Source organism: Centruroides vittatus, unplaced genomic scaffold (genome assembly GCF_030686945.1).
Source record: "Centruroides vittatus isolate TY-2023 unplaced genomic scaffold, ASM3068694v2 contig_564, whole genome shotgun sequence".
Classification (NCBI taxonomy): domain Eukaryota; kingdom Metazoa; phylum Arthropoda; class Arachnida; order Scorpiones; family Buthidae; genus Centruroides; species Centruroides vittatus.
This window is the reverse complement of record NW_027122335.1, coordinates 371,988-398,085: the sequence shown is the minus strand read 5'-3', so window position 1 is coordinate 398,085 and position 26,098 is coordinate 371,988. Positions and strand designations below refer to the sequence as shown.

Here is a 26,098-nt window from a genome sequence, read left to right as displayed (position 1 = left end):
ATAACTCTTTTTAGCATTCTTTCCGTTCCGAATAGCATACGCATGAGTCGCTTTACACTTAAAAATAAAGAAAATTTTACGGCTGGAAACAAAAATATAAGTAAATTATATAATTATAGAATGTAGAATTTAAAAAAAACCGATAGAATTCTCTGTTTTTAACCGTTCTTATCTTAATAAACTCGAATGATATCTACGTCCTGAGCTGCAATTGTATATGCATAAGACGTATAAATTTAATTGTTCTATAATATAATACGGTTATTCTAACAACTAAATGTATTTTCTGTAACCTACGGAAATTCAGAAAGTTAATAAATACATCCTTTAGGCACGAATATAATAATGCCTGTAGCTATTTTCATCATGATCGAACTGACGTTTATGGAAAGGACATTTTAAAATGGCGTCAGTTGTGTTGTATTCCATTCCGATGGCACAGAATAGTTTTATTTTTTATTTTTTTACTTCTTCTTTTCAGCAAATAACTAACAAACCTATCATTTATTAGAATACTTTCATTAGAGGTAAAGGTATTGGTCGTTGACTTTAATAGCTTCGTTCTCATTGTCTGAAGCAAGTCTTGCAGAAATGACTGTGCCTGTAGGCATCTTAGTTATGCCGTAAATAGATACTGCATTACGCAATATTGGTTCCATTTAAAATTAAAAAGGCAAAATTAGGATGACTTAAGTGCTGTTAAAACCGGCATTTAATATTCTGTCAGTACGTGAAACAAATAAGTGTAGCGCGTAATTATTTCACTAAATTAATAATAGATAGATTAAATATCGAGGAGAAGGAGGAGGAGGAGGAGGGGAAGAAAAAGATGATTTTCGAAAAAATAGACCATTTAAGATTCTTTTCAAAATACAAATTTCAATTGTAAACAATATTGTAAATTTAAAATAGAAATCGTACACGAATGTTTTCCTAAAGGATTTGCTATTTTCGTGATCTTTTTCCTGAAACTTTCCATTGATTTGAGTGCCTTTCGCCATTTTATGAATCCATTTAGCTTTCATTACACAATAAATATTTTAATTACATAGATAATATTGGTAAGAAAACTTCAGGATCGTGACCGGATTGATATCATTAAATATAAAGAGGACAAGCTAATAAAAAATGATAGAAATATTAAGTAGGATTTTGCAAAACATCCCGTGAAAGTTGAGATGAAAGGCAGTTTATAGAGTTTTTTTATATCGAAGTGTTTACGTGAAAGATATTGGCAAATCTATAAATTTCGAGTTAGAGTAGCCCGATTAAGTTTCATTAGTCGAGTCGATTGAATGGTGTAAAGTTGTTAGCCAATCATTTTCTTGTAAGTGACGTCAACTACTTGGACTTGACGAAGGCAGGTGGAGCTAGCCGGATGTTTTAACCTACCTTGGACCACCCTCTGGACAAAGTATTAAGTATAAACAGCACGTTGTTCATTGATTGATTTGGCACATGCTTATTATAACTGTCAGCATTCAATGGAACCGCTAAGAACAATTTAGGGTCTGACGTGATGATAGTAGACCACTTAACCTAACTCGCCATATTCTCGGTTCTGTTGAGAGGAGGCAGCACATTATCGTCAATGACATATATTTGAAGCTAGTTTTCTATCCCTTCCGATAGATGTTAAACGTAGCAGCTTACATTTATAAAGTAATTCTTTCAAATATTTCGGTAGTTTACGCGATAAGATTGCATCTTGCAACTGACTAAACTGATGAATGAATAAGTTATTCGATTCTCTCGACTTTTCTTCGTTACTATGGGTGGTAACGAAAACCTCCAGCAAATGACAAGTTTGTAACATGAGGTCTGTTTAATATATTGCCGTAATCAGGCTCCCAGTGGGGTTCCAAGTTGAAGTGGACAAGATGGCGTCAATACTATATCTCTGAGGATTCTTAGTCCTTTTTTACTGTTTCTCTTTCGTAGTTTGACTTAATAGAATGTAAACTCTTGATGGTTAATAAATATTAAATAATAGAATATAGTCTACTGTATTCTATGACAGTGAAAAACCGGTAGCTGTCTTCGTATTATCATTAGTTAGATCAGTTTGGCAATAGGCTTTAAAGGATAAATCAGGGTTCAAAGGATGCTTTATTTTTAAAAAGACAAAGTTATAACTTTTGTTTTAATCCGCTTCGAGAAATATAAATAAGCAAAAATGAAGAGCATGTAACATTCAGTTGTTCGTCCTTAGGCAGGACAGTTAGGAATGTTTTAATTTATAAGTTGTGTTCTGCTCTTTAAATTTTTGAATAGACTTGTTCAAATGATGATATATTATTAAAAACGTCGTGATATTCTTGTTTGATATATTGATAGTTTAAATATTCAAAGCGTAAATTATAATTTACTTGTATATTATTTCAATTGCATAAAGCAGGATGTATATTTACCAGATATAATTTCGCCATTTTACACAAGACACGCGAAGTGCGATAATATCAAATGGGTACTTTATTTCGGCCCTAACCAGATGATTATATCTTTCTTAGAAAAAATATGAAAATTTCCGAGTGTATTCCCTAACAAGGCATAAGACTTACTAGTCGAGTAAATCGTGCCCATTTTACAGCTTTAATGGTTTCAAAATGTCAGCGACTTTTATCTTTCTTCACTCTTCTTTAACATACTGTCCACATTGGAGTCCAGAAAATGGGTTTGCATCCGATAACCCACGAACCCTTAGGGGATGTAACATCATTTCTGACGTGAACTAGTTACCTGTGGGCCACATTTAACCCTACCCATCCTACTCTTACCTGTCCGGACCTCTCCTTGTCCGCTGAATCTTCAATCTCGACTAACTTGCACGCTACATGTTCTTATCTCATTTCTTTTCGCTCCATTTTTATCTCGGGGGTCACAAGTCACGCAATTTAAGAGAACGTGACAAAAACGCGAAATTCTCACATCAAGTTGACAGCTAACAACATTCTTACATCGTGTTAAACACTATAGGATAACTTAAACAACTAATATTGGGAAAATTGGTACACACAAAAAAACATACGAAGACTACGAATAATTATTTTAAAATAATGTCATACTTTACGACGTGGAAAATATTATTCGCTTACTACACTCGAAAGGAAAATAAATAGGCACCATTCATTTAATATATTATACGTATCTTTCATCATTTTTAGGACGAATATAAACTGTATCTTTTCCTGTTTTTAGGTGTAAGTCTTCACCTATCAAAGTACTAAATTTAACTTTGTTTTATTTCTTTTTAAATGTTTCTAATTTGTCTTAAGTGAGATAAAGTTTTTATGAGGACATTTTGTGTGGAAATTCCCATAATTGAACATCTAAACATCCTGATCTTGTCACGCAATATCACAGACCGTAGCAAAAACGTGAAATTTCCCATCCGACAGGGATATTATTTTCTTGCGAAACTTCAAAAACGGATTCTGGACTGTATAATATAAAAATTGTAAAACTAATTTTCGAGATAATTTTAAATAAAAGTAGATAGTCTACATTCCAGGATTCCTTTTCGTAAATTCTATGCTGGAGGATTACGAGGTCAAATGTCATCCCTTTGTTTGTGGAAAAGAAAAGAAAAAGTGGTAACTAGATAAGACTAGCTTTTAGTCGAAAATTAAAAAGTTTTTTTTTACAAGAGTGATGGGATAAAATTCAGGAAAGGCGAATGTGGTTAATCCAGGCCTCCCAGGGACAAACACGATGACGGAGCTACAAGTGGTACTTACACAGCTTGAACCACGCTCGAAATTAATCACCAAGCAAGCATTGGTGACAGCCAGTCTCCGAGCTGTCGCACTATACAACAGCTTTATTTATGTTATATTGATGCCAACCCAATCTCCGAAGGTCAAATTTTAAGCATTCGACTCCATAATCAAATGTTTAGTTTGTGTAATATTACTTTTCGGCTAAAAATTTCTCTTGGAACAATACGAAATTCTTGTATAATTTACAATTCGTAGTCGATTCTAAAGGGTGTCTTTTAGTTTTCGAGTCGTTTTTATTTTACTTTTGTTGTATGAAACAAAGAATAGTGTGTGGGGCGGGGGAAAAAACAATTAAAGCCACTTAGGTCTATATTTTATGCAGTAATTAACGTGTATTGTATTGAATAGGAAGACGCTTCTAGCTAATGACTTCCAACTAGTATATGCCCTATGCAAAATCACGATTATGTTCTCTTAACCTTTGCACATAATTTCGAAATAAAATGGCGATGCAATCACACGAACTCGTACGAAATAATACAACGATTTAACATTGTGAAAATCTCCAAGCTTACAACGAATTCTGACAGGAACAATGCTTATTGAATTTCCAAACGTCTTCGCAATTTTCTATATACCAATCATTTATTTTCGACTATTATTTTAAGCTTACCGATTGAAATGTAATACAGTAATAAAGACATTAACTATAAATAAATTATGCACTTATTTCTGGAATTTAAAAACGGAGCAAATGTGTGTGTGTGGAACTTATTGTTGAGAATGGTAAATTATTAATGAAAATCTTACGGAAGGAAATATATATATATATATATATATATTTGCATAATATTTTAACATATAAATGATACATCTGTATATAAATAAGTTATGTACACAATAGTTATCGTATAAAAATGTTAATATGGCATATATTTATACAGGTTTATATTCGTTTTGTTTTTATATTTATCTGATTAAAAAACCTAAAGAGATACGTTACGTACTTAGTATTCGAGTTGTTTACTCATTCATTTATCAGATAAGGGACAGCCTATGGCAATCTCCCGAAAGTTCAGTAGATCCGATGTAATTACGATGTTTTCAATCCAATATTGACAATTCTATGGCCTATAAGACAAGAGTAAATTAATAAAATCGAATTATTTTCAAAGTATTGATCTTAAATCTATTTAAAAATGGAGAATTTGATTAATATATATTCTCTTATTTTTCAGAAATCCGAAATTTAATCGATATTATTATTATTTTTTTTTGTGAATTATAAAAAGACGTTCATCTATTAAAAAATTTCAATATTACGGTGGCGATTTCTGTGTCTTGGAGATTTTAATATTTGATTTTTCCCTTCCCCCTCGCTTCTCGCCTGTTTAAAAGTATCGAACGTTACCAATTTACTTTATTTGAGATAAAATATACTTTTACAAATAAGGAAGATGCTGCGCGCTATATTTGTAGAAGTGAAAACTTTCCATTATCATAAAAGCAACCGTTAGAAATTGTGGTAATTAGGAATGAAAAAATAAGATAGGAAAAAGGTTGCAGGATTCTTCCCGAGGCCAAACTAATCTTGTAAAAGTTTGCACGACCAGGGGCAATCGAAATCGCGAATGCTATAAATGAAACTTCTGGTATTTAAAAATCGCTGTAATGTCCAATCATCGAAGTGACTTAAGGGCGACCATGGTACCCAGGTGAAACTATAATGACTCACGTTTAGCCTACTTTCTTTACATTGACTAACCTGTTTTTTCTTTTAAATAATAATCTAAACCTACAACTAAAGATGATCATTCATAAACAACACGAAAAATTCGGTAGAACGGGACACTAAATAATAGTAAATCTTATTCTGTGCCAGAATGACGTTTGTGTTTTGTAGAACGTTATGCAAATAATTAAATATATATATATATATATATTAAAATAAATGGTTATAACGGTGTAATGTGATTATGGTATTCCGTCTAAACTATTTTATTTTCCCAATTCGAGCCCCTTCTTCGGTTTTAGATAAGGGTTGTACCCAGTTAATTAATCGAATGAGTTGCCCGAACAAGGTGTCAACAACCTAAAGTTAATTCTGCGGGTCGACAAGGATAAGTTGAGAGCGTATGGAAAGATTAATATACTTTGCTCTCCATTTTCATAGATCCTAGGGTCTGGCACGAAAATGCTGCTGGATAACGCTCTGCCTAGTGAGATTAAACAGTTCATCAATTAACTCCGATTTAGGTTATATGCGGTGTTTTCGTTTGGTGAGAGAAATTTTGGAAAAAAACTAAATCTAATAACAGCAATTTCGCGTTATTTATAAAGTTTATATCGCTCCTATATTAAGTGAAAAATAAGAAAAACAACAAGTGTGAGCGTGCGTCTGAAACGTCTGTCGTCAACCCCTGCCACGTGGTATCAATTGGCCAATCATTCACGGGGATAGTCCCAACTTTACAATGGGCACGTGTAGGGGTCAAGCTAATTACCCGAACACTCCGCGACCCGCGAGTAGTGACCTTTCTTTTCTTATCTCTATTATCATCGATTCGGTGTAATGAAGATAACAATTCACTCATTTGTTACTTTTTGTTAACCTTCAACACCATATATGGGTTATCGTACAATCGGAGGTGACTTATAAATGCGACGCCACTTAATGACCTTTGAAGAGGAGTAAAAAAAAAAAAAAAAAACTGTCATGACGTACTCTCGATAAGGACTGACTGAAATCTTAAAACGGAACCACTCTACATTCTTAAATATGCTATTTGGCTCTCAGTCCTCTTCACCTTCGACAAACATTAGTTTTGCAGACTATCACCTATCCAGGAATCCCGAACAAGGCTGTGGGTGCGACCATTTTGCCTCAGGCTAAAGGAGTTAAGCAATTGTGCATTCTATAAATGTACTGGTTGAAAATTGGTCTGACGGCTTTTAAAATATGCAATTTTCTATAAAGCTTATTCGCGTAATAGTAATTTTTTGCGTGTAATATAATTTAGATGTCTAAACAAGATATATCATCTTTATTTCATCGTAACACGTTTCCTCAATTCGCGGTAATAGTCCCTCCCATTCAGGTCATGTTTTTATGCAGAAATTAATGCCGAAAATATTAAAGAATTATTATTTATACTTTATCTATATCGTAACTCGAATCTTACCTCTTTAAAACCTTAATATAAAGAGATAATCCTTTAAATTGGAACCCAAATAAAAAATAAATAAATAAAAATATTGGAAAAATTTTTATCGAGCATTTAATGATTTATTACGCCATTATAAACCATTAATCGATTATATATTAAGAAGAAAAAAAAGAGCTATAAAACTTGAAAAATAATACATTAAATTTGAGTGTTGGGTGTTGTTGATATAACGTCGAGAGTTTCCTTGTATGAAAATTATTCATCTAAAGCAAAGTCTTGCTTGGGCCTCTTATTCATTATCAAAACAACATCAAAATCTCCCGCTTAAATCTAAATTCCACAAGCAGGTTACTCTTATCATAAAATATAAAGTAAATCAAAAAATGTTAACCTTTTCATCTCATCCCATTCTTTCTTAAATTAACGTTAAACATTTAATTTTTATCATTAAATTAATTAGAAAAAATAATAATAAACACCGCATAAAACATTAGGAAAATATATAAAATTGATTGTTTCAATTAAAATAATAAATATAATATTGAATACATAATCTTATAAACTTTACGTTTACTTTACAGTGTAAACAATTATTAAATTACACAACGAAATATTAAAAAAAATATATATATATATATATATCTATGGAATAAATTTAATACTAAATAATTATATTTATTTGATAATATGATGAGATTAGTAAAAAAAAATTTTTTTTTTCGTTAGATAAAAGTTTTATGAATACACTTTAACATGAACATCGCTTCGAGCGCATAAAATTTATTCCACCGCGTAATGTCGGCTTTACTGCAGTATAATCTTTGTGCAGAGAAGCCCTCATAAAGGGGCATGCTTTATCTTGAAATTTTATCGCTTTTAAATACGTAAATGATTTAATTAACAATTAGAAATTATTTTAAATTATTATATTAGAAAATTAACATAGATTTTTCTCATATATTTACGCTAAAATTACGATTAACGATTTTAATCGTAAACATAACTCTTTAAGGATTAAAGAAATCGTTTTTTTGATCGTTAAATAATTTATATTTGTTAAAGTTATAGTTATTCTGTATTAAATTATACCGAGTATAAGAATATTAACTATTATAATCCTAGCTTTATATTATTTAATATTTAATATATAATTATATAATAATATTTTATTGTAAGAATGTTAATTTTAGTCCATTTTAATGATGTGAAATTCTTTTAAACTGCTTTAATTTTTTTAAAATATTTTTATGAAAAGAATTTTAAATAAAATTTCTACAAATCTGTGATTTAATATTGGATTATCTCACGAAATTTCACTTTATTTCAGCTATCAAATTGTTATCTTGTTGATTTATCTCTAACAAACATCCATCTTTCTTCAAGGCCATATTTTAATTTTTAAGGTATTTTTAAAGATATTTGCCTTACTTTTAAGAGTTTAAAAAATTAAATTACTGCTAAATAATTTATATAAAAATTCACTAAAGTATATAAGTATAAATGAGTACTGTTATTATAATGTTGTTTATTACTTCTTAATACAAGCAAAATGAACTGATTGAATAGATCTTGATATGTCTTTATAATGATAAAACCCTTTAATTCTCCAGATTTTTATAGACTCTAATTGATGAGCCTTCTGGCTCTTTCGTAAGCCCAATATTAATTAAGTTATCTGCTTAGCCCACGAAGTAGACCTGTTAATTTCATATTATTACATTAGCTATACATATTATCGAAACTATTAATCTTTATGAACATAATTAATCATACGAGATACACATAAAAATCATTTTTATTATATATTGCATAATTCCTATAATTATAGTTGTAAACTCTAGTTAATAATTTTTTTTTCTTTTATTTATTTTGTGTAGTATCAATATTGATATAAATTAAAATAAATAAGTGAAATACGTATATATTTTCTTTTAAAATTTAATTTTTATAATGTAATGTACAGTACAGTATATAAGACTTTACAGTGTGGAAGTTATTCTTAGCCTAAAAATCAAATTATCCCCTAAAAAAAAAGAGTAGAAATTCAATATTTATGATTATTTTTATATAGAATCGATACGATAGAATATTCCTTTTTAAATATAATAATTTTTGGTTTTGTTCTTCTTATTTTACATATAAATACTATAATCTTTCTGGCGGTTTTATAATATATGGTAAGCAGTTTGATCAAATAATAGCCTTCAGCTGTCCAAAATTTAGAAAAACTAGTTCTTATTAAACCTATTTTCAAAAAAATAATCTATTTTTTGTAGAATTATTAGGTCTACATATATATATAGGCCTATATATAATATATTCCCTCAATCTTATGCTATGCTTGAAATACATATTGCTTACAGTAAAATCAATTTTTGAAAGTGTTTAGGTATAAAATATAATGAATAAATTTTGATAGAAAAAAAAATATATATATAAATAATCTAATAACAATTCAAGAATTTTAAGGGACAGGATAAAAATGGAAATAACTTAATAAAATTTGTGTAGAGCAATTTTATAATCAAGTAATTTGCATAAGAAAAAGATAAGATAAAGGAAATAATATATTTATTATAGAATTGTAATTTAGATAATTATATTTGTGGTTAAATAATAGAAAATAAATAAGTTAGAGGTTGTAAAATTTTCGAAAATAAACGAATTTCAGCTCTGTTTATTATGAATAAACTTGGTTGACCCGGCTATCAATCCTTCTGAAAGTAATCCATCATACACAGTCAAAGTTACAGAAGAGATGTTTATCATGTTGTATCTGTATGAATTAGTTATAAGAATTATCGAAATATTTTAAAATATATTTATTTAGGATATTTAAAACGATATTTTAATAATTACATTTTTGGTTAGCACATTTTCCTCCCTCTTCAAACACTAAATGGTAAATAAAAGGTATTTAAATGCTTTACTACTTCGATAGGCAATATATAATTAATTTAGTTGTGTAATAATTGAATAAAAGAGTATATAAATTATTAATTTTTATCTTTAATACTTTTTAATAGCGACTTTTTTACAAGAATACGAGGCTGTGATATACATTTATTGCCAGTTCTCTTGGAGAGAATAGAAAAAAAAACGAATTTTTTTTACGTAAAAGTTGATGTTTTTAATTAATTTTAAGTAAAATGCATCATTCGTTGTATATTATTTTATATTTTTATTAAATAAAAAACGACAATAATCATTTGTTTAGTATGATCCTTTGAGCATCGATGTCACATTTAATATTCACGATAAGAAAAAGATGTCATCTCTCCCTGCATTATTTATTAGAAAATACAACTTAAACTGAATAGAAAAATATTTCAGAATTAAATCTAGAATTGTAAATATAATTAGAAAACATCATATTAATAAAAATGTCAAGTTGTTCGTAGATAATATTTCAGCAACACGTCAAAAAGTTCAGCAGAAATGTCAAAAATTTGGAAATTCGAAAGCAGTAACTGCGTTAACTTTTTCTTTTTTTTTAAAAAAAAATGGAATGAATAAAAGTATAAAAATTGAAACTTATTTCTTTTAGTGCATTACTTTAGAAAGGAAGACATTATTCAGCCTAAGTTACGAAAGCGGCAGTAGCATTGATGAAGACTCAAAATATGGCTTCTGTCAGTAGAGTCATTATTCATGAAAAAATCCCTTATGAAAAGTGAGTATGTACGCTACCAGAAACGCCAAGTGCAGTTTTAGAAGATGCTTGCGTGGGAGAGAAAGAAAGGAAAATTTATTATGTACTACGTTGCAGGTACACGAACGAATGGTCTTTAGGAAAATATGCTTTTCGAATGGCTCCCGACGAAGTAATTAATTAAAAAAATAACACGTGTTGATGGTAAATAACATCCCGTTCTCTAAATAATTATATAATCGTTAGCATCACATCATCTTGGCTAAACGTTAGAAAAATTACCACTATATGAAATATGCGTAGCGTGTATAACGTAGGCTTCAATAAATAAGAAAATCTTTATTTAAATTTTAAAATAATGAAATATAATTTACATATAATTAGACTAATAAATAAGCATTTCTACCATTCATCGAAGCGTTTTTGTATTTTCATTGCTTTAATTAAAAATTAAATAATTAAAACTTCAAGTTTGTCACCGTTCTCTGTGTGTTATAACAATAGAATTATGAGTTTATTTATTAGTTCAAATTATTGTTAATTAATTGTAAAATACAAATTTGTAGCCTATTTTTCTTTATTTAATAATTTTTTTTACGAATTTTTAACAAATAGAAAGTCGTTTTATAAGAGTGAGATGGGCAACGTGGATAATTTTCATCTTGAAACTGCTTAATCTAGTGGCACTTTCATGTTTAACAATTTTAAGAATGTAATAATTAGTTTCTGAATTAAATTTGAATGTTTCAATCAGATAATTTATTTAATTTCCAGGATAATCTTGTATAAAAAAACTTTCTTAAAGTTTCCATTGCGTGTTTCATAATGTAAGCGTAAAATTATAAGTTTAATGGTAATAAAAGACAGAGAAAGTTAATTATCATTAGTTTATTTTAATCGTTTAAATGAGATAAAAATGTTAAGTGTAATAATAAAGAGCTTGAAAGCTCTTAAATCTTTCAGGATGCAGAATTTATTTTTATTTTTATTTTTTTATTTTACGAAATTAAAATTCATTTCATGTATCAATCTTATCAATAAGGATTCGCTTGTCTAATGCTTTAGTAGTATTATGTAGATTTGTATGCTGAGAAACACAACGTAAAAAGTTAATTTTTTCGTGTATTCGATTTACTATGGATCGCATCTAGAATCGTATCAAAATTAGATAATAGTAGAAGTATAAAACTAAATTTTGGGTTTATAATTTTATTATTTAAGTAACTTAATTTTTTCCTCTTAATTGCTAAAATTAAATTACTCATATTTAGTTGATATTCTCCATTAGTTCAATTTGTGTCTGTAATCAAACGTATATATTTTTTCATTATTTGCTGTTGTATAGCCTATATGCATGCATGTATACACTATTAACGCATATATTCCCTATTTCTTCTCCATATAATGCATATATTCCCTATCTCTTCTCCATATAATGCATATATTCCCTATCTCTTCTCCATATAATGCATATATTCCCTATTTCTTCTCCATATAATGCATATATTCCCTATCTCTTCTCCATATAATGCATATATTCCCTATCTCTTCTCCATATAATGCATATATTCCCTATTTCTTCTCCATATAATGCATATATTCCCCATTTCTTCTCCATATAATGCATATATTCCCTATTTCTTCTGCACATAATGCATATATTCCCTATTTCTTCTCCATGTAATACATATATTCCCCATTTCTTCTCCATATAATGCATATATTCCCTATTTCTTCTCCATGTAATACATATATTCCCATTTCTTCTCCATATAATGCATATATTCCCTATTTCTTCTCCATATAATGCATATATTCCCTATTTCTTCTCCATATAATGCATATATTCCCTATTTCTTCTTCATATAATACATATATTCCCCATTTCTTCTCCATATAATGCATATATTCCCTATTTATTCTGCACATAATGCATATATTCCCTATTTCTTCTCCATGTAATACATATATTCCCCATTTCTTCTTCATATAATGCATATATTCCCATTTCTTCTCCATATAATGCATATATTCCCTATTTATTCTGCACATAATGCATATATTCCCTATTTCTTCTCCATGTAATACATATATTCCCCATTTCTTCTCCATATAATGCATATATTCGCTATTTCTTCTGCACATAATGCATATATTCCCTATTTCTTCTCCATGTAATACATATATTCCCCATTTCTTCTCCATATAATGCATATATTCCCTATTTCTTCTCCATGTAATACATATATTCCTCATTTCTTCTCCATATAATGCATATATTCCCTATTTCTTCTCCATATAATGCATATATTCCCTATTTCTTCTCCATATAATGCATATATTCCCTATTTCTTCTCCATATAATGCATATATTCCCTATCTCTTCTCCATATAATGCATATATTCCCTATTTATTCTGCACATAATGCATATATTCCCTATTTCTTCTCCATGTAATACATATATTCCCCATTTCTTCTCCATATAATGCATATATTCCCTATTTCTTCTGCACATAATGCATATATTCCCTATTTCTTCTCCATATAATGCATATATTCCCTATCTCTTCTCCATATAATGCATATATTCCCTATTTATTCTGCACATAATGCATATATTCCCTATTTCTTCTCCATGTAATACATATATTCCCCATTTCTTCTCCATATAATGCATATATTCCCTATTTCTTCTGCACATAATGCATATATTCCCTATTTCTTCTCCATATAATGCATATATTCCCTATCTCTTCTCCATATAATGCATATATTCCCTATTTATTCTGCACATAATGCATATATTCCCTATTTCTTCTCCATGTAATACATATATTCCCATTTCTTCTCCATATAATGCATATATTCCCTATTTCTTCTCCATATAATGCATATATTTGCAGTTAAATTTCAGAATTTAAAAAAAAAAATTGATTGTTTCAATGGATGTTTCCTACTTTTCGATTTCAGTAAAAGAAGAAATTATTTAGCGAATTTTATCATGCAGGTTATACAGTAGTCAAACAGCTTAGGAATTATCCTATTTCCCCATATTTCTAGAGGAATCTAGGCTAAAGCAAAAATCTGAAATTCCGTCTTACAGAAACCTAATTAAAATTAATAACAATATAAAAACTTTGTTAAAAAATGAAATCTTTTTGTAATTAATTTATAATTATATAAAAATTTTTAAAGGATAGAAAACTTCAATCGTTTCGCTTTCAAATCGTATAAGAATTTAACATATTAAACAGTTGAGGAGAGAAGGTAAGATACAAACTTCTTTAATTGCATACAATTTACGCAACATCCTTGTAAGGCGATCTGACCACAATCTATCCCCAACAACAACTTATATGACAGTTCAGACAAGTAAACTATTGTAACAACATGCCACCGCCCTCAAGTTTCTTGTAATAAATAACTAGTTGCAATGATAGATCGGTTGACCATTTTTAAGGGTGTTGTCGCCGTCCTTCACACTTTATAAAATGCTCAACCGATCCGAAGCACTTCTCTGCTCCGGAATAACGTCATAAATTGCATTGTTTCTTCGGTTGTGTTCGTGACGAAATCGTGACATCGTGATAGCTTAACCACACCCGACCGTCCTCGGTAACTTTTTATGACAATTTACGAAATTACGCGACAAAATTTCTGTTGATAAAGTGCCAAATACTAAGAGTAACACCTACATAAAAGTATCTGTGAATTTATTACGTGCAAACTAATTAATTTAGTTTAATTTGTTTCGGTTTTCGAGACGAAAATATCTGTTTAACTGCTCCAAGTGCACGAGTTAGAAACAAAAATATGCCAATTATCCATCATAATTAGATTCTTTCGGCTCTAATATCCGTAAGTTTATAAGTTTATTTAACTATTTATAACTTCCTGATTAATTAATTTTAAAAAAAAGTAACGGACTCGCTGGATAAATTCAAAATAATAATGTTTAAAAACGTGATTAGTTTACGTCTCATTAGTTTCCTTTAAGACAATATAAGATTTATTAATTAGAATAATGTAAAGTGATTGACGGCTGACATACTTTAATAACATATCTTAAGTAATCCTAGTTTATGTTCTATATAAATTTGTAACAAATTTTATATGATTTATTACCTCTCCTTTTATTAACAGTAAATGAAATACGATAAACAGTTTATAATTCAATTGAATTGACTTCAGTAAGAGATAACAAAATTGGTAAAAATTAAATAAAGCAGTAAAAACCTACACATTCGAGTAAAGTTATGCGTCAAGCATCTATCTATGTTGACAGTTTCCAGGTGTCAGGTGTGTCCTACCATTCCAACCAGGAACGATGACTCGCACCTCAATAAAAACTATGACAATGGACTATATTAACATATAGGATTTTAACAATAAGAAAAAGTAAAAGTCAAACGAGTATTTGTCAAAATTCATGAAGGATAATTAATGAAAAAAATAAAGCAATTCGAAACATCATTAATTTATTTTAATAGATTCAACAGATATTGCAGTTTATAATAAATTTATTTGGTATAAGATATATAATAGAGTATGGTAGCAACGCCCAAATGCAAACAAAATAACCTTTTAAATAATTTCCTCCTCCTATTAAACAATTAGTTACATAGGAATAGAACATGAACTATAAAGAAAGATGGTCTCAGATCCCTGTTCTCATTTCTTTTCAATTAACCCAGAATTGAGTCAAATCACGGTTTTCAACAAAAGTCCAGGACAAAAAGAGGAGAAAGAAAGAAATTTAAGACAAGTAGAAGACTCCACCCACGTTGATGGTACACATACTAACGACATTACAAGAGAAATATTACACTGTCAACGTTAACTGTCATACTGGCTCAATGAAAACAATAATAAATATTTAGCTTACTTTTAAAATATTTTAATCAAAGAAGCAGAAAACCTAATTTGGATAATAAGAAATTTTTAAAAATAGCAACCGGAGCGTAATATCCATTATTTATAAAGGAATTATTGATTGTTAAATATGGAATGATCATCTTGGCCCTCTTGATACCGAAATCGTATGACAGTTCTACAAAAAAAATAAATTAGCATGTTGAGGAACTAGCATTATTTTTACGAAATACGCAACACGTATTTTTCTTAAATAAACTGTAGTATGAACCCTATAATAATAATGAAATAACACGACAAAACATCCTTTTCTTTATCGCTAACAGTAGCTTACAGTTTGAACTTTTTATATATTTTATAAACACAATCCCCTCCCAGTCAGTCTTTCTGGCTCCAGTTTCTGTCGTAAAGGGTATTGGTAGGAAATTTTATACCACACAAACAGATTTCTATCCATTGAAGATAACCACGAAAATCGTGACGATATATTGACAGATGCGATCGTTACACTAGATTATGTCTGTTACGCACGTGTCCTTATATATATACACTGTCAATATGTCTCACATATCAAATACCAGTCGACTGCAACACTACTTTATATCTTTAACAAGTTTGATAGGAGTTATCCATTAAGTAAGTAAATTAACTTTAAATATATCATATTGAATTTTTTTTTCTTCTTGTTCGTTACGTGTAAACAATAAATTTAAATGTATTTAATAGTGGTATTTTTAGTACGAGCCACCTCGTATTTAATTACTAAACCATCTGAAATAGGTTAACATATGGAAATCTGGATGCTGTAAAAAAATTTAGGGAACTGGAAACAGCACGATTTTGGTAATTTATGGTACCTTTTGTAGCATCTGGAAACTATTCTTTGACAGTAATGAAATTGTTTCTGTTTACGGCCTGTGCTCAAAGTATCGTTCACACTAATTAAAACAAGAACAAAGACACTCGATAGGTTCGAAACGTAAAGATGAAAGCATTGTACTATTCAAATAACGTTAACGATTGGTTGAACTCTTTCTTTACAATTATCCACATTAACATCATTTAATAAATGGTAATCATCGTCAGACAGAAAATACTTATTAGTAACCTACCTATGATACACATAACTGTAGAAGTAAACCAGTCAAACGTTTCGGTTTTCTCCAAAAATAAATATTATAGTCACCTTTTAAAGAACTGGAAACTCCAGTCTAGTCCTACTGGCCACGTTTTATTAGATTATTTATTTGTTTAAATGACAGTATTTAAGGTAGTTCGCCTTGTTTCCTTCCTACATTTGTGACTCACAAGTTGTAATTCCCCGATGTCAAAAAACACGCGAATGAAGACGTCATAAAGAGAGAAGGGGGAGGGAATCATAATCGAAAACTGAATGGTTATCAAAGTGCCTGCAAATACGTATTAGATCCTATTCATTATACATCTTTGAAAACGAAATTATGTCATACGCAAACAGTAATTAAGTCCTAAATTGCAAACAACTAGAAGTGACGCCGTGAAAACTCTCTCTCTTATGTCCTACATAATGTTTAGGGAACCGGTCTTTTGAACACGTAAAATTTATCTGCCAGAACTAGTTGTAATTTAAACAGCTGCTTGTCGCCATCCAACAAAGTAAAGTCGAATCTAATGGAGGAACACGACTCGGATGCTGTACAAATATACTCTCTCCCTCCTCACGCACTAACTTCCAAACAGGAGAAGGAAAGCGTTAAATATATCACTGTCCCTAACCTCAAGGCTTAAAATTATATTTAAAATAATATTCATTTGCATGAGTGACAAAGAATCTATTCGGCTGTTTACAACTTTTAGAAATTTTCCCATCAGATTCGTCTTCCGTACTTTTCGATACCTTGCCACCGGATTTTACAATCCTTAGTAATGTATAGTAGCTAAACTGTTGGCAAAAGATTTAGCCCGGGGCATAAAAGATTTGAAAACAACACTGATAGAAAATACTTCCGAACGGACATATCATTAAACATGTATTGAAAACCATATTTCTTTATGGTAAAATTATCAATAGTTCAGACAAAGATATTTGATTTTATAAAAATATAAACAATCCATAAATAAGGCATTAATTATTTATTTTAGGCTATGATTTGCCTAAGGTTATGCGAATGATCGAATTTATAAAGCACGATTATTACAAAGGAAAAAAGAAAAAAAAGGGGGGAAAATACATAAATATTTACCGAAACGGGATAAATTCCGTCATTCGTTCAATCAATATTCTAAACAAAATATTTTAAAAATAGGAGAATATTTTATAACGTTTTAAAATTTTATCGAATATAAAATAATCATTAGAAATTAAATTATTTAAATAAATAAATTGCGAATAGTTGGCTTTAAAATATAGAAAATATCGGTTAAAGACGAGGATTTACGAAGCGAAATTATATAATTTTTCTTATTCTTTTTTAGCGCTTTCGAAGGTATAAAACAAGTAAAAATTCTAACACGACACGAATTTCTGATAAATAATTTTAAATATTCATGATGACGTATCATAAATATTCATAACGTCGTCTCTAATCATAAAATTTTTTAAATAAATTGATGATTTTTGTGTTTATTACTCGAATTATTAATTGGATATAGATGATTTGGACGTCGCAGCTGCATTAAAATCAAATTTTCCTCGTAATTCCTCGGCTGCTGAAACATTTCCGTTATACTATCGATTAATACAATTGCTAAACTCGGAACATTGCGAAGATATCAAAATTGAATCCGAACTGGGCCTAAATTGGTAGATTGCCGCCACGTGATTCGACAAATACATAGTTTATAAAAGAAGACGTTTATCATTAATCGACCAAAATGTTTTAAAATTTCACTGAATTTTATTGTAAATATTTGAAAAAATTTTCGAAATTCGAGATAAACACAAATAAAAACTCGCAAATGTTATAAATACGTAAATAAAATAAGTTTAAAACCTTATATTGTAAGACTCCGACGTGTAGACAGGCTCCGGAGTTTATGTATATTTATCAATATTTATCACTGCTAGCGTAAGTATTGGAAACTTTGAGAAAAATGATAAAAATTAGAAAGGAATTCGAATAGAATAATAGGAAAAATAAGCAAAAGAGAAATTATGAGCAGCATTCTTATATCTGGGCACGTACAATTCTCCCTTGACCTGGTTAGATACTCCACCTTAACACTATCCCATGGTACTCGGTTGCCAGAGGAATAGGATGTTCTTTCCAAGTACTAATGTACTGCCATATGTTTGTTTCCGTCGGTGTAATCATCGAGGAACAGATTAAACGTTTAATAACGCTCTTTGCAATATCTCATCTATTAATAAGTATTTAGGAGGGGAGTGGATAGCGATTCGGAAAATGAAATGGAAATCCTTGCAGTAGATGAAACCGAGCGAAAAGTTTCAAGTTGCCAACTGTATATCACGAATATTTGCATAACCACTCCCGATTATTAAATAAACGATATCTTATTTATGACATCAGCGGCGCCACGATCATTTATTGGTGGCCGGGAATCTGGCAGCTAAACTCTTTTTTTTATTTTTAGTGGCGAGGACTAGGAACAGGAAGAGAGAGAGAGAGGGAGAGAGTATAGGCGGAGAGATACAATGTCAGTGTTTGTGAGTTGGACAAACAGAAAAGTTTCTCCACCAACTGGATCTCGCAGAACTGTTTACACGCTGTGAGTGGGAGAAGCAAAGACTTTGCTACGATAATCCGAAAATTTCGCTCGGGGCTGACTTTCTACCTAAAAATCTCTCGTCCCGCATTCGTAGCCCGGAGCCCAGCCGACTGTTTTGATTTCATCAGCGAGCGGACGAAATGAGATGCAAGATGAAATCCCAAGAAGCGGCAGTCTGTTGGCCCGGGGCTAGACTCGCCAACCGAGTCGTCGACGGGGCCCGGGGCCATCCCGTCAGACGGGTGCCTCCGTACGCCCCCGGCTATCAATAAACGCTAGCAGAGAGAGAGAGAGAAAGAGAGAAAGAGCCCGAGTGAAAAACCGTCGGATGGCAGTGGAGACGAGAGCGGATGGGGGTAGAAAGGCGGTAAGAAATCGGCGGGCGCATGCGCCATATTTTACCTTACGAAAGGGGAAAAGGTAGAGGGAGGGTAGCCAGGCCGCACGCGCCGTCCTGCACCGAACGGTACCCGAGGCAAAATCGCTTCCCTCCCTCGCAGCCCCACAGGATTGATCCCGGTCCAGGAGTATACCCCGGGGGAGAGCGGCTAGTATTCGTTAAGTAGTGGCCCGTCCTTGCATAGAAATCCAGCCCTCGCTAGTCGACGAGAAAAACTCGATCCCCGAAGGCAGAGCTCTCCCTATGCAGTCGGCCCGGGCTGGCTGGACCACCTCGGGCTATGATTAACCCTTACCTAGCGCAGAAACAATCCGAAGCTGTGAGGCAGCACACAACCGAGACCGGCAGAGACAAGCCGCCAGCCTAGCCACTTCTCTCGCTGAGTCTGGCCGGCACACGAATGGCTGCCCGCGGTGCTGACGGTCGTACCGTACCGTCGCCTTCAGTTACCCCTCGTCCTTGCCCGTCGACCGCTCTGGAGACGGCCGCAGCCGGCTACGCTGGACGTTTCTCCATTAGCAGGTAAGTCGACTTTTCACTCACCTGTTGATTATCGATTATTAATAATTCGTCGCTTGGCCCTTTTCTACTTTGATATTTATCGACTGTCCGCCACCGGATGGGTGTGACGTCGGCGTTGATAGCGAGGCAATGGTCCCGGATATTACCGAACTATCAAACAGCTGGTGTATCGGAATCGAAATCGTATCTTCTTGTCGGCATCTTCCGTCCTACGTGCGTCACTTCCTGCGGGTTTTCCCGCTTTGGTCGGCACCCCGACCTCCGTGGGTGCCGCTCGTCCTTCTCTAGCCCTTTCCTTTCGCGCCCGGCTCACCAATATCTAATACTTTCTTTTCCTTCCTCTTCTTAATTAATTTTTCTTTTTCCGTCTAATTAATTAATTATTCGTTATTCCGCCCTATGCGCTAGTCTCTGATTCGTGACGGATCTCTAAGTAGTGGTTTCGGACCCGGATTATAAGTATAACCGTTGAAGAAACACCACTTCACTTTCGCTAATCCGTCTTTTTCCCCTAATATTAACTACCGAACTTGGTGGAGAAACGGGCATCGCAAATTACGTTCGTGATATTGCTTTAGCATATAAATTAAAGACGATAATCGTTTCTAACCTATTTACATTAAATTTTGAAATTCATTGAAGTATTTTGAACACACAATGGCTGGACGTGACACGACGATAAGAAACATGACCAGTCTTGGAATGTACCACCCTTAGTCATCTGCTCGTCTGTTTCTTTTCTCTTTTTCCCGTACTTTAACTAGTGAAGTGTTAACACAAAGTAGACGTGTAAATTATATTATTGAAGCGTTATTATTCATAATCTCGCCTACGATGAATAGAATCCGAAGATCTTAAGACGTACGTCATGACTGTCTTTTGTTGCATTGACCATGAAGAAGTTAATAATAATAAGTAACGCCTATCATCTAAAAATCAAACTAAAGAATATAATATCGAAGGCATTGACACACTTACATTCTAATTATTCGATATATTCGTTTATACTTTCGATCGTAATCAGGTTTCGAAAGCAATTAAGTTTCCTATGATACTTAAACTTCCAACCTTCGTATTTTGGAGGACGGGGCGGCCCCTCCGAGTCGCCTATTAGAGAAATACACCCTCACCTAAGTACCGAAAGGTTATTATTATCGAGAAAAAGCGTGATTTGGATGGAAATTACTTTGCAATGCTTTAAAACGGCTTTATAACTATAATTATCTACTTATTAATTTATTGTAGAGAGGCAAGAAATATTTACCATCCTCTTCTTTCATCTGACCTAAACGATATCATGCATGAAATGGGATAATTAATAATAGTAGCTCAATTCTAATTGAAATTCTCTATATAAGTAGTTAAATCCCGTTGAAAGTATTGTTATTTATTCGATATGGCGGCGTAAATTTCAAATTCCTGCCTAATTAAACCCGTTCCCATTCAAAAAACCACGACGAAATTCTCCTCGTTTATCTATTAATTTCTACATATTCTCATCCCTAAATGTTAATCTATAATGTTATTTTATGACGTCGATAATCCAATTTAAAGTTAGGATTATTTCTAATCATTATATCAATCGTCGAATCACCGCGGGGATGAGACTAAGCCTCATGAAAACTCTATCAGTCAAAAATCCTTCAACTACTCCTTCTAGGGATTAAAAAAACTCATTATCTATCAAATTTCCTAATTAAAAATCGTTTTTTAAATTATTTAATATAACTATAATTATACGTTAAAACTCTCAGTAAATTATTGAAAAATTTACGTATTTGCTGGTATCATTTACCAAACTTTAAATGAAATAATTCTTCGGCAAAGATTTGTTAATATTTAAATAAAAATTCTTCTCCGACTTACATCCGTAACCTAATTATTGTTTCGAATGGTCATCCTCTCAACCAAAATTGCATTCCCGCGGGTATCTTGAATATCTGATGCATGCACATCGCGTGTGCCAAGTGATTAATGTAGCTTTCTGCTCCTTGCTTTAGCCTTATAAACGTCTGGGTGATGGGGTACTCTATCCACAATATCGTATGTCTTGAAGACTACAATGCACAACATGTTATTTATATAAGTTTCTTATTGAGCACGCAAGCATCTCTTGAACATGAAAACATAATATTAAATCATAATCTACTTATATGCATTCAGAAATTGAAATGTTATCTTTATTTAAACATAAAGATTAGCTTATAAAAAAAATAATTATTTACAATTGATTACATTAAGAAGTAATTAAAGAATATATTTAAATGTAATGAAGATTTATTAAGATTTTTAAAGAATTTTTTCCTATCTTTTATCTTTAAAGTTCATCGATAAAACAAGAAATCATTTTGGCATTTGAATAAATGTTAATTTATTATAATAATCAATAAAATTATCATTTATTTCTTTCAAAAATTCATTTTGATTACGAGTTTTTTTTTAATATTACACATCTTAGGCGAAGATCTAATGTAAAAATGTCTAATAATCAAGGATTTTAACTTTTGAATTCAAAAATACGATGATTAGATTGATCATTTTCTGCTCAAGAAACGTATTAAAAATTAAATTCAAAAATTAAATGTAAAATAACTCGATTAAAATTCTTGTATATGTAAAAATATTTAAATATTTCTACTTATATTGTTGTCCTACATCAGATCGTTTTAATGGTTATTATTCTTTCTTGTTTTATCTTCAAAATGAAAACTTTTCTAGGAATAATTAGACATAAAGTTGATTACCGAAAAATAACATTTTGTTTACTTGATGGTGCAACAATATGTTTGATTTTTGAATTCCTTTACTAGTTTCTTAATGTAGATATTTTTGATATTTGCATCATTCTACTCGTGATCCATGCGTTTTCTTATTTAGCCAGAGGTATTTATCGATTTCTTAATGACTACCTCCCACCAGAGACTGTTTTTCGCCTTCGAGACAACTATTTTCTCTACATCTTGGGTAATACTTGAGTTGTTTGTTATAAAAAGCTATTTTTTTTAAATCTTTTTTTAAATAATTAATAGCGTTTCGAACTGTGATTAATAACACGCAATTTAATTTAATTAAAGCTGTGTAAAGGCGCATAAAAGATATAGGATTAAATAAAACTTGTACAAAAGTATACATATGTTATAAAACAATTGGTGACCGAATAACGCATCCGATTATAATCAAGGATGCTAGTTGCTCCCTCCAAGAACCTTCAAGATATGTAGGTCTGTATATCTTAATTTTGCTCGCGGCATAGACATTGGGTGTGGATAATTACAGAAAAAGCATCACCACCAAGAAATTCCACAGGTCGAGTAGACGATTATGCTTTAGAAAACAAATTCACGAGCAGAGATGTCTCGAACACTACCCTTACATAAACACAGGCCTCTACAAACAGTAACATATGTAAAACATGTGTCGCCCCCTTGAGCGGTTGAAATCCCCGAACAAGCCCTTTGGGGCGTTCCTCTGTCAGATCCGTGCGTATCCGCCCTCGCCCAGGCTAACCTTCTGACCTGTAGTTCGGTACCTTTATGTCCCCACCCAAATTCGTCCCCAGGCGATAGTAGATTCTCTTCTAACTTGTTCGCATATCCATGCAACTGGATTGAAACGAAATTATTGATTGTCTTCAGTTTTTTTTTCCTCCGTTCTCTTTTTAGATTACATATAAGACACGTGTAGATACTACTCTTTCATTAGCTACTCTGATCCTTCTGCAGTCGGTGATCTGTACCAAACTCCATGTACCGACTGCATTGCTAAGGGCATGGTTGTCATGGTGACTATCACCTCGGGCACAGTTCGCCCTACACGTGCGTCATTCAGACATTAGTCGCTGTAGGGATCTTATATATATATATATGTTATTTTTTTCTGTTTCTTAAGAATTTTTGCTTCTCTTTTTTTTATTATCTTTTAAAGTTTTTTTTTTGCATAGGTACTCTTTGTTATATTTTGTAGGTAATTTCAATAAGTGAAGTCAGATAGAAACACTCGTACAAATTTTATTTACGGGATAATAGCAATGGCAGTGATTTTTATCGTTCTTTTCCCCCCTTAACAAAGACCCAAAATGCATAATTAATCGTAGTGGATGTTTTGTAAGTTGCAGTCTCAAAATTTCCTCGGGCTGTATATGGCCTCTCTATAAAAGTTCGATTGAGTACAAGTTAATGTGCCGCCAAACGTGCAGATTGAGAGGTTCTATCGATGGGTCCTGTTACTCGTTGACAGATGTCTGTTAGGGAAATTAAATGAGAATAAGTCGTCGGAAAATACATTAAGTCAACTGTATGTCGTATAGATTAATTAAGTCATAGACCTATTTTTATCTATAATTATAGCGTAGACAAAAGGGTAAGAAGGTTATTAGAAATTATTAATTTTTAAGATTATTATAATTAAGCCGTAAAATTATTAATTTTTATGGCTTCATTTATTCATTATCATTATATATATATATAAGTGTTGTTATATATAAATTTTGTCGGTTTTAAATTTATTTTTAAGAATGAAATATTTAAGGGATCGTGTATAGGTTGTGTTAAAGTTATATAAAACTTTGATTCTTTTGTAAAGTGATGAACTGGAAAGGGTTATGGCTCTCGATGCAGGAGAGGACACCTCCAGACCAGTTGGTAGAATATGGTAGGTTGGTTTTCTTTTCTGTGTCATGATAAACGGTATTGCTTCTGTCAGTTGAGCACGTTGTAGATATTACAGGAGCAAGATAGGATGTCGTGGTGAGAGCGATAAATTTTGTTGCTTTCGGAAAAGTTTCCACCCTTTAAGTTTTGTTTGTCAATGATAATTTTTTTTTTCTAAATTCGTTCTTTATTTAATTTTATTTAAAAAAAATTTTTTTTAAATATTTATGCAAAAATTTATTTACATAATTTTCTTTTTGAATATTCAAAAATAAATTTTAAATGAATAATTACACGTGATAAATTTCTCGACGTTTATAATTAATCGAGAAATTTAAATGAAATATCAAATATGCCAATTACTTTTTTATTTTTTTTAAAATAATTATCAAATTATCTCTATAAAAACGAATGCCATTTGGTGAAATTAAATATGTAAATTTAATATATTTCGAATTTAAGAAGAGTAAAAACATTTTACCCAATTTGCATGTCGATATTATAAATTAAAATGCATGATTTAATTAGAATTTTATGTTAATATATTATTATTAAATACTATTAATTTAATATAAAATATATTATTGTGTATTTTTTCTTCTCTATTCTTAATTTTTATTATATTAACTTAAATATACATATGCTGTGAATGAACCAAATTTAAATGCCGTGTTTCAGAATAATATAAATCGTGTTTTTTTTCCATCATTAAATTAGCCATTTAATAAAGAACGAATGAGCAAACCATAATTTTCTGCGCCTATAATTTCCCTGTTAGAGAAGCTCGATATGTTTAACCCGACTAGTTGCAGAAGTGTCTACTGTAGTGACCTTTACCATTAACTTAACTTTCCTTCTCTAGATTTCTGTCAACATTGACCCTATTAGTCCCTTTGACCCTCGGGTTGACATATCTCGGGTTAAAAGGTTGATGTCCCGTTTTATTAGCTCACGTCACTGACACCAACGAAGCGATGCGAGATGCTTAAACTGCCCATTCTCCTCCCTCCATATGTGTTAATCAAAGGATGTTGGAGCACGGGTCAATAGGGTTGGACATTATAGCTGATTAATGACTTGTCACCTAAGAGGTTGGGTCAATCGCTGTTGAACCCTGCAGGGTCGAAACAAGTGAGCAAGTTAGTACTAACACGTTCGAAGATTTAACAAAAGAGACGGACCAGGAAGTAATGCCATTCGTTTAAGTTAAAATATTAAACGTTACATGTGAATGAATTGTCATCACATAAAATACAACTACAATTATATATGAGTTTACAAGCCTTACAAGCTCGTAAATAATTGTAAATTCTGATTAGTCCAAATCATTTTTATGATTAAATTATAGACGTTTTTTTAAAAAAAATATCTGTTCAAATTAACCTTAGATTTTTTAGAATTACCACT

General features: G+C 31.4%; 1 protein-coding gene and 1 long non-coding RNA gene across 4 annotated transcripts in view; one reads left to right on the top strand and one right to left on the bottom strand.

Moving 5' to 3' along the window:
- On the bottom strand, nucleotides 1-20,339 carry LOC136978958 (uncharacterized). The gene is made up of 3 exons (XR_010881312.1): nucleotides 20,064-20,339; nucleotides 4,727-4,850; nucleotides 1-82 (listed from the first exon to the last, which is right to left on the bottom strand). It is a non-coding gene; the product is annotated as an uncharacterized lncRNA (long non-coding RNA).
- The window catches only part of twz (BTB/POZ domain-containing protein twz), a 25,771-nt gene continuing 15,633 nt past the window's right edge, over nucleotides 15,961-26,098 (top strand). Inside the window, exons 1-2 of one of the 3 annotated variants that reach the window (XM_067274803.1) lie at nucleotides 15,961-16,048; nucleotides 24,624-24,692. In XM_067274803.1, coding sequence (XP_067130904.1) covers nucleotides 24,643-24,692 — 50 coding nt within the window. In that variant the 5' untranslated portion in view covers nucleotides 15,961-16,048; nucleotides 24,624-24,642. Of the gene's footprint in view, nucleotides 16,049-18,953; nucleotides 20,043-24,623; nucleotides 24,693-26,098 lie in introns of those variants that run through there. The other 2 variants (XM_067274801.1, XM_067274802.1) reach the window with 2 other exon arrangements.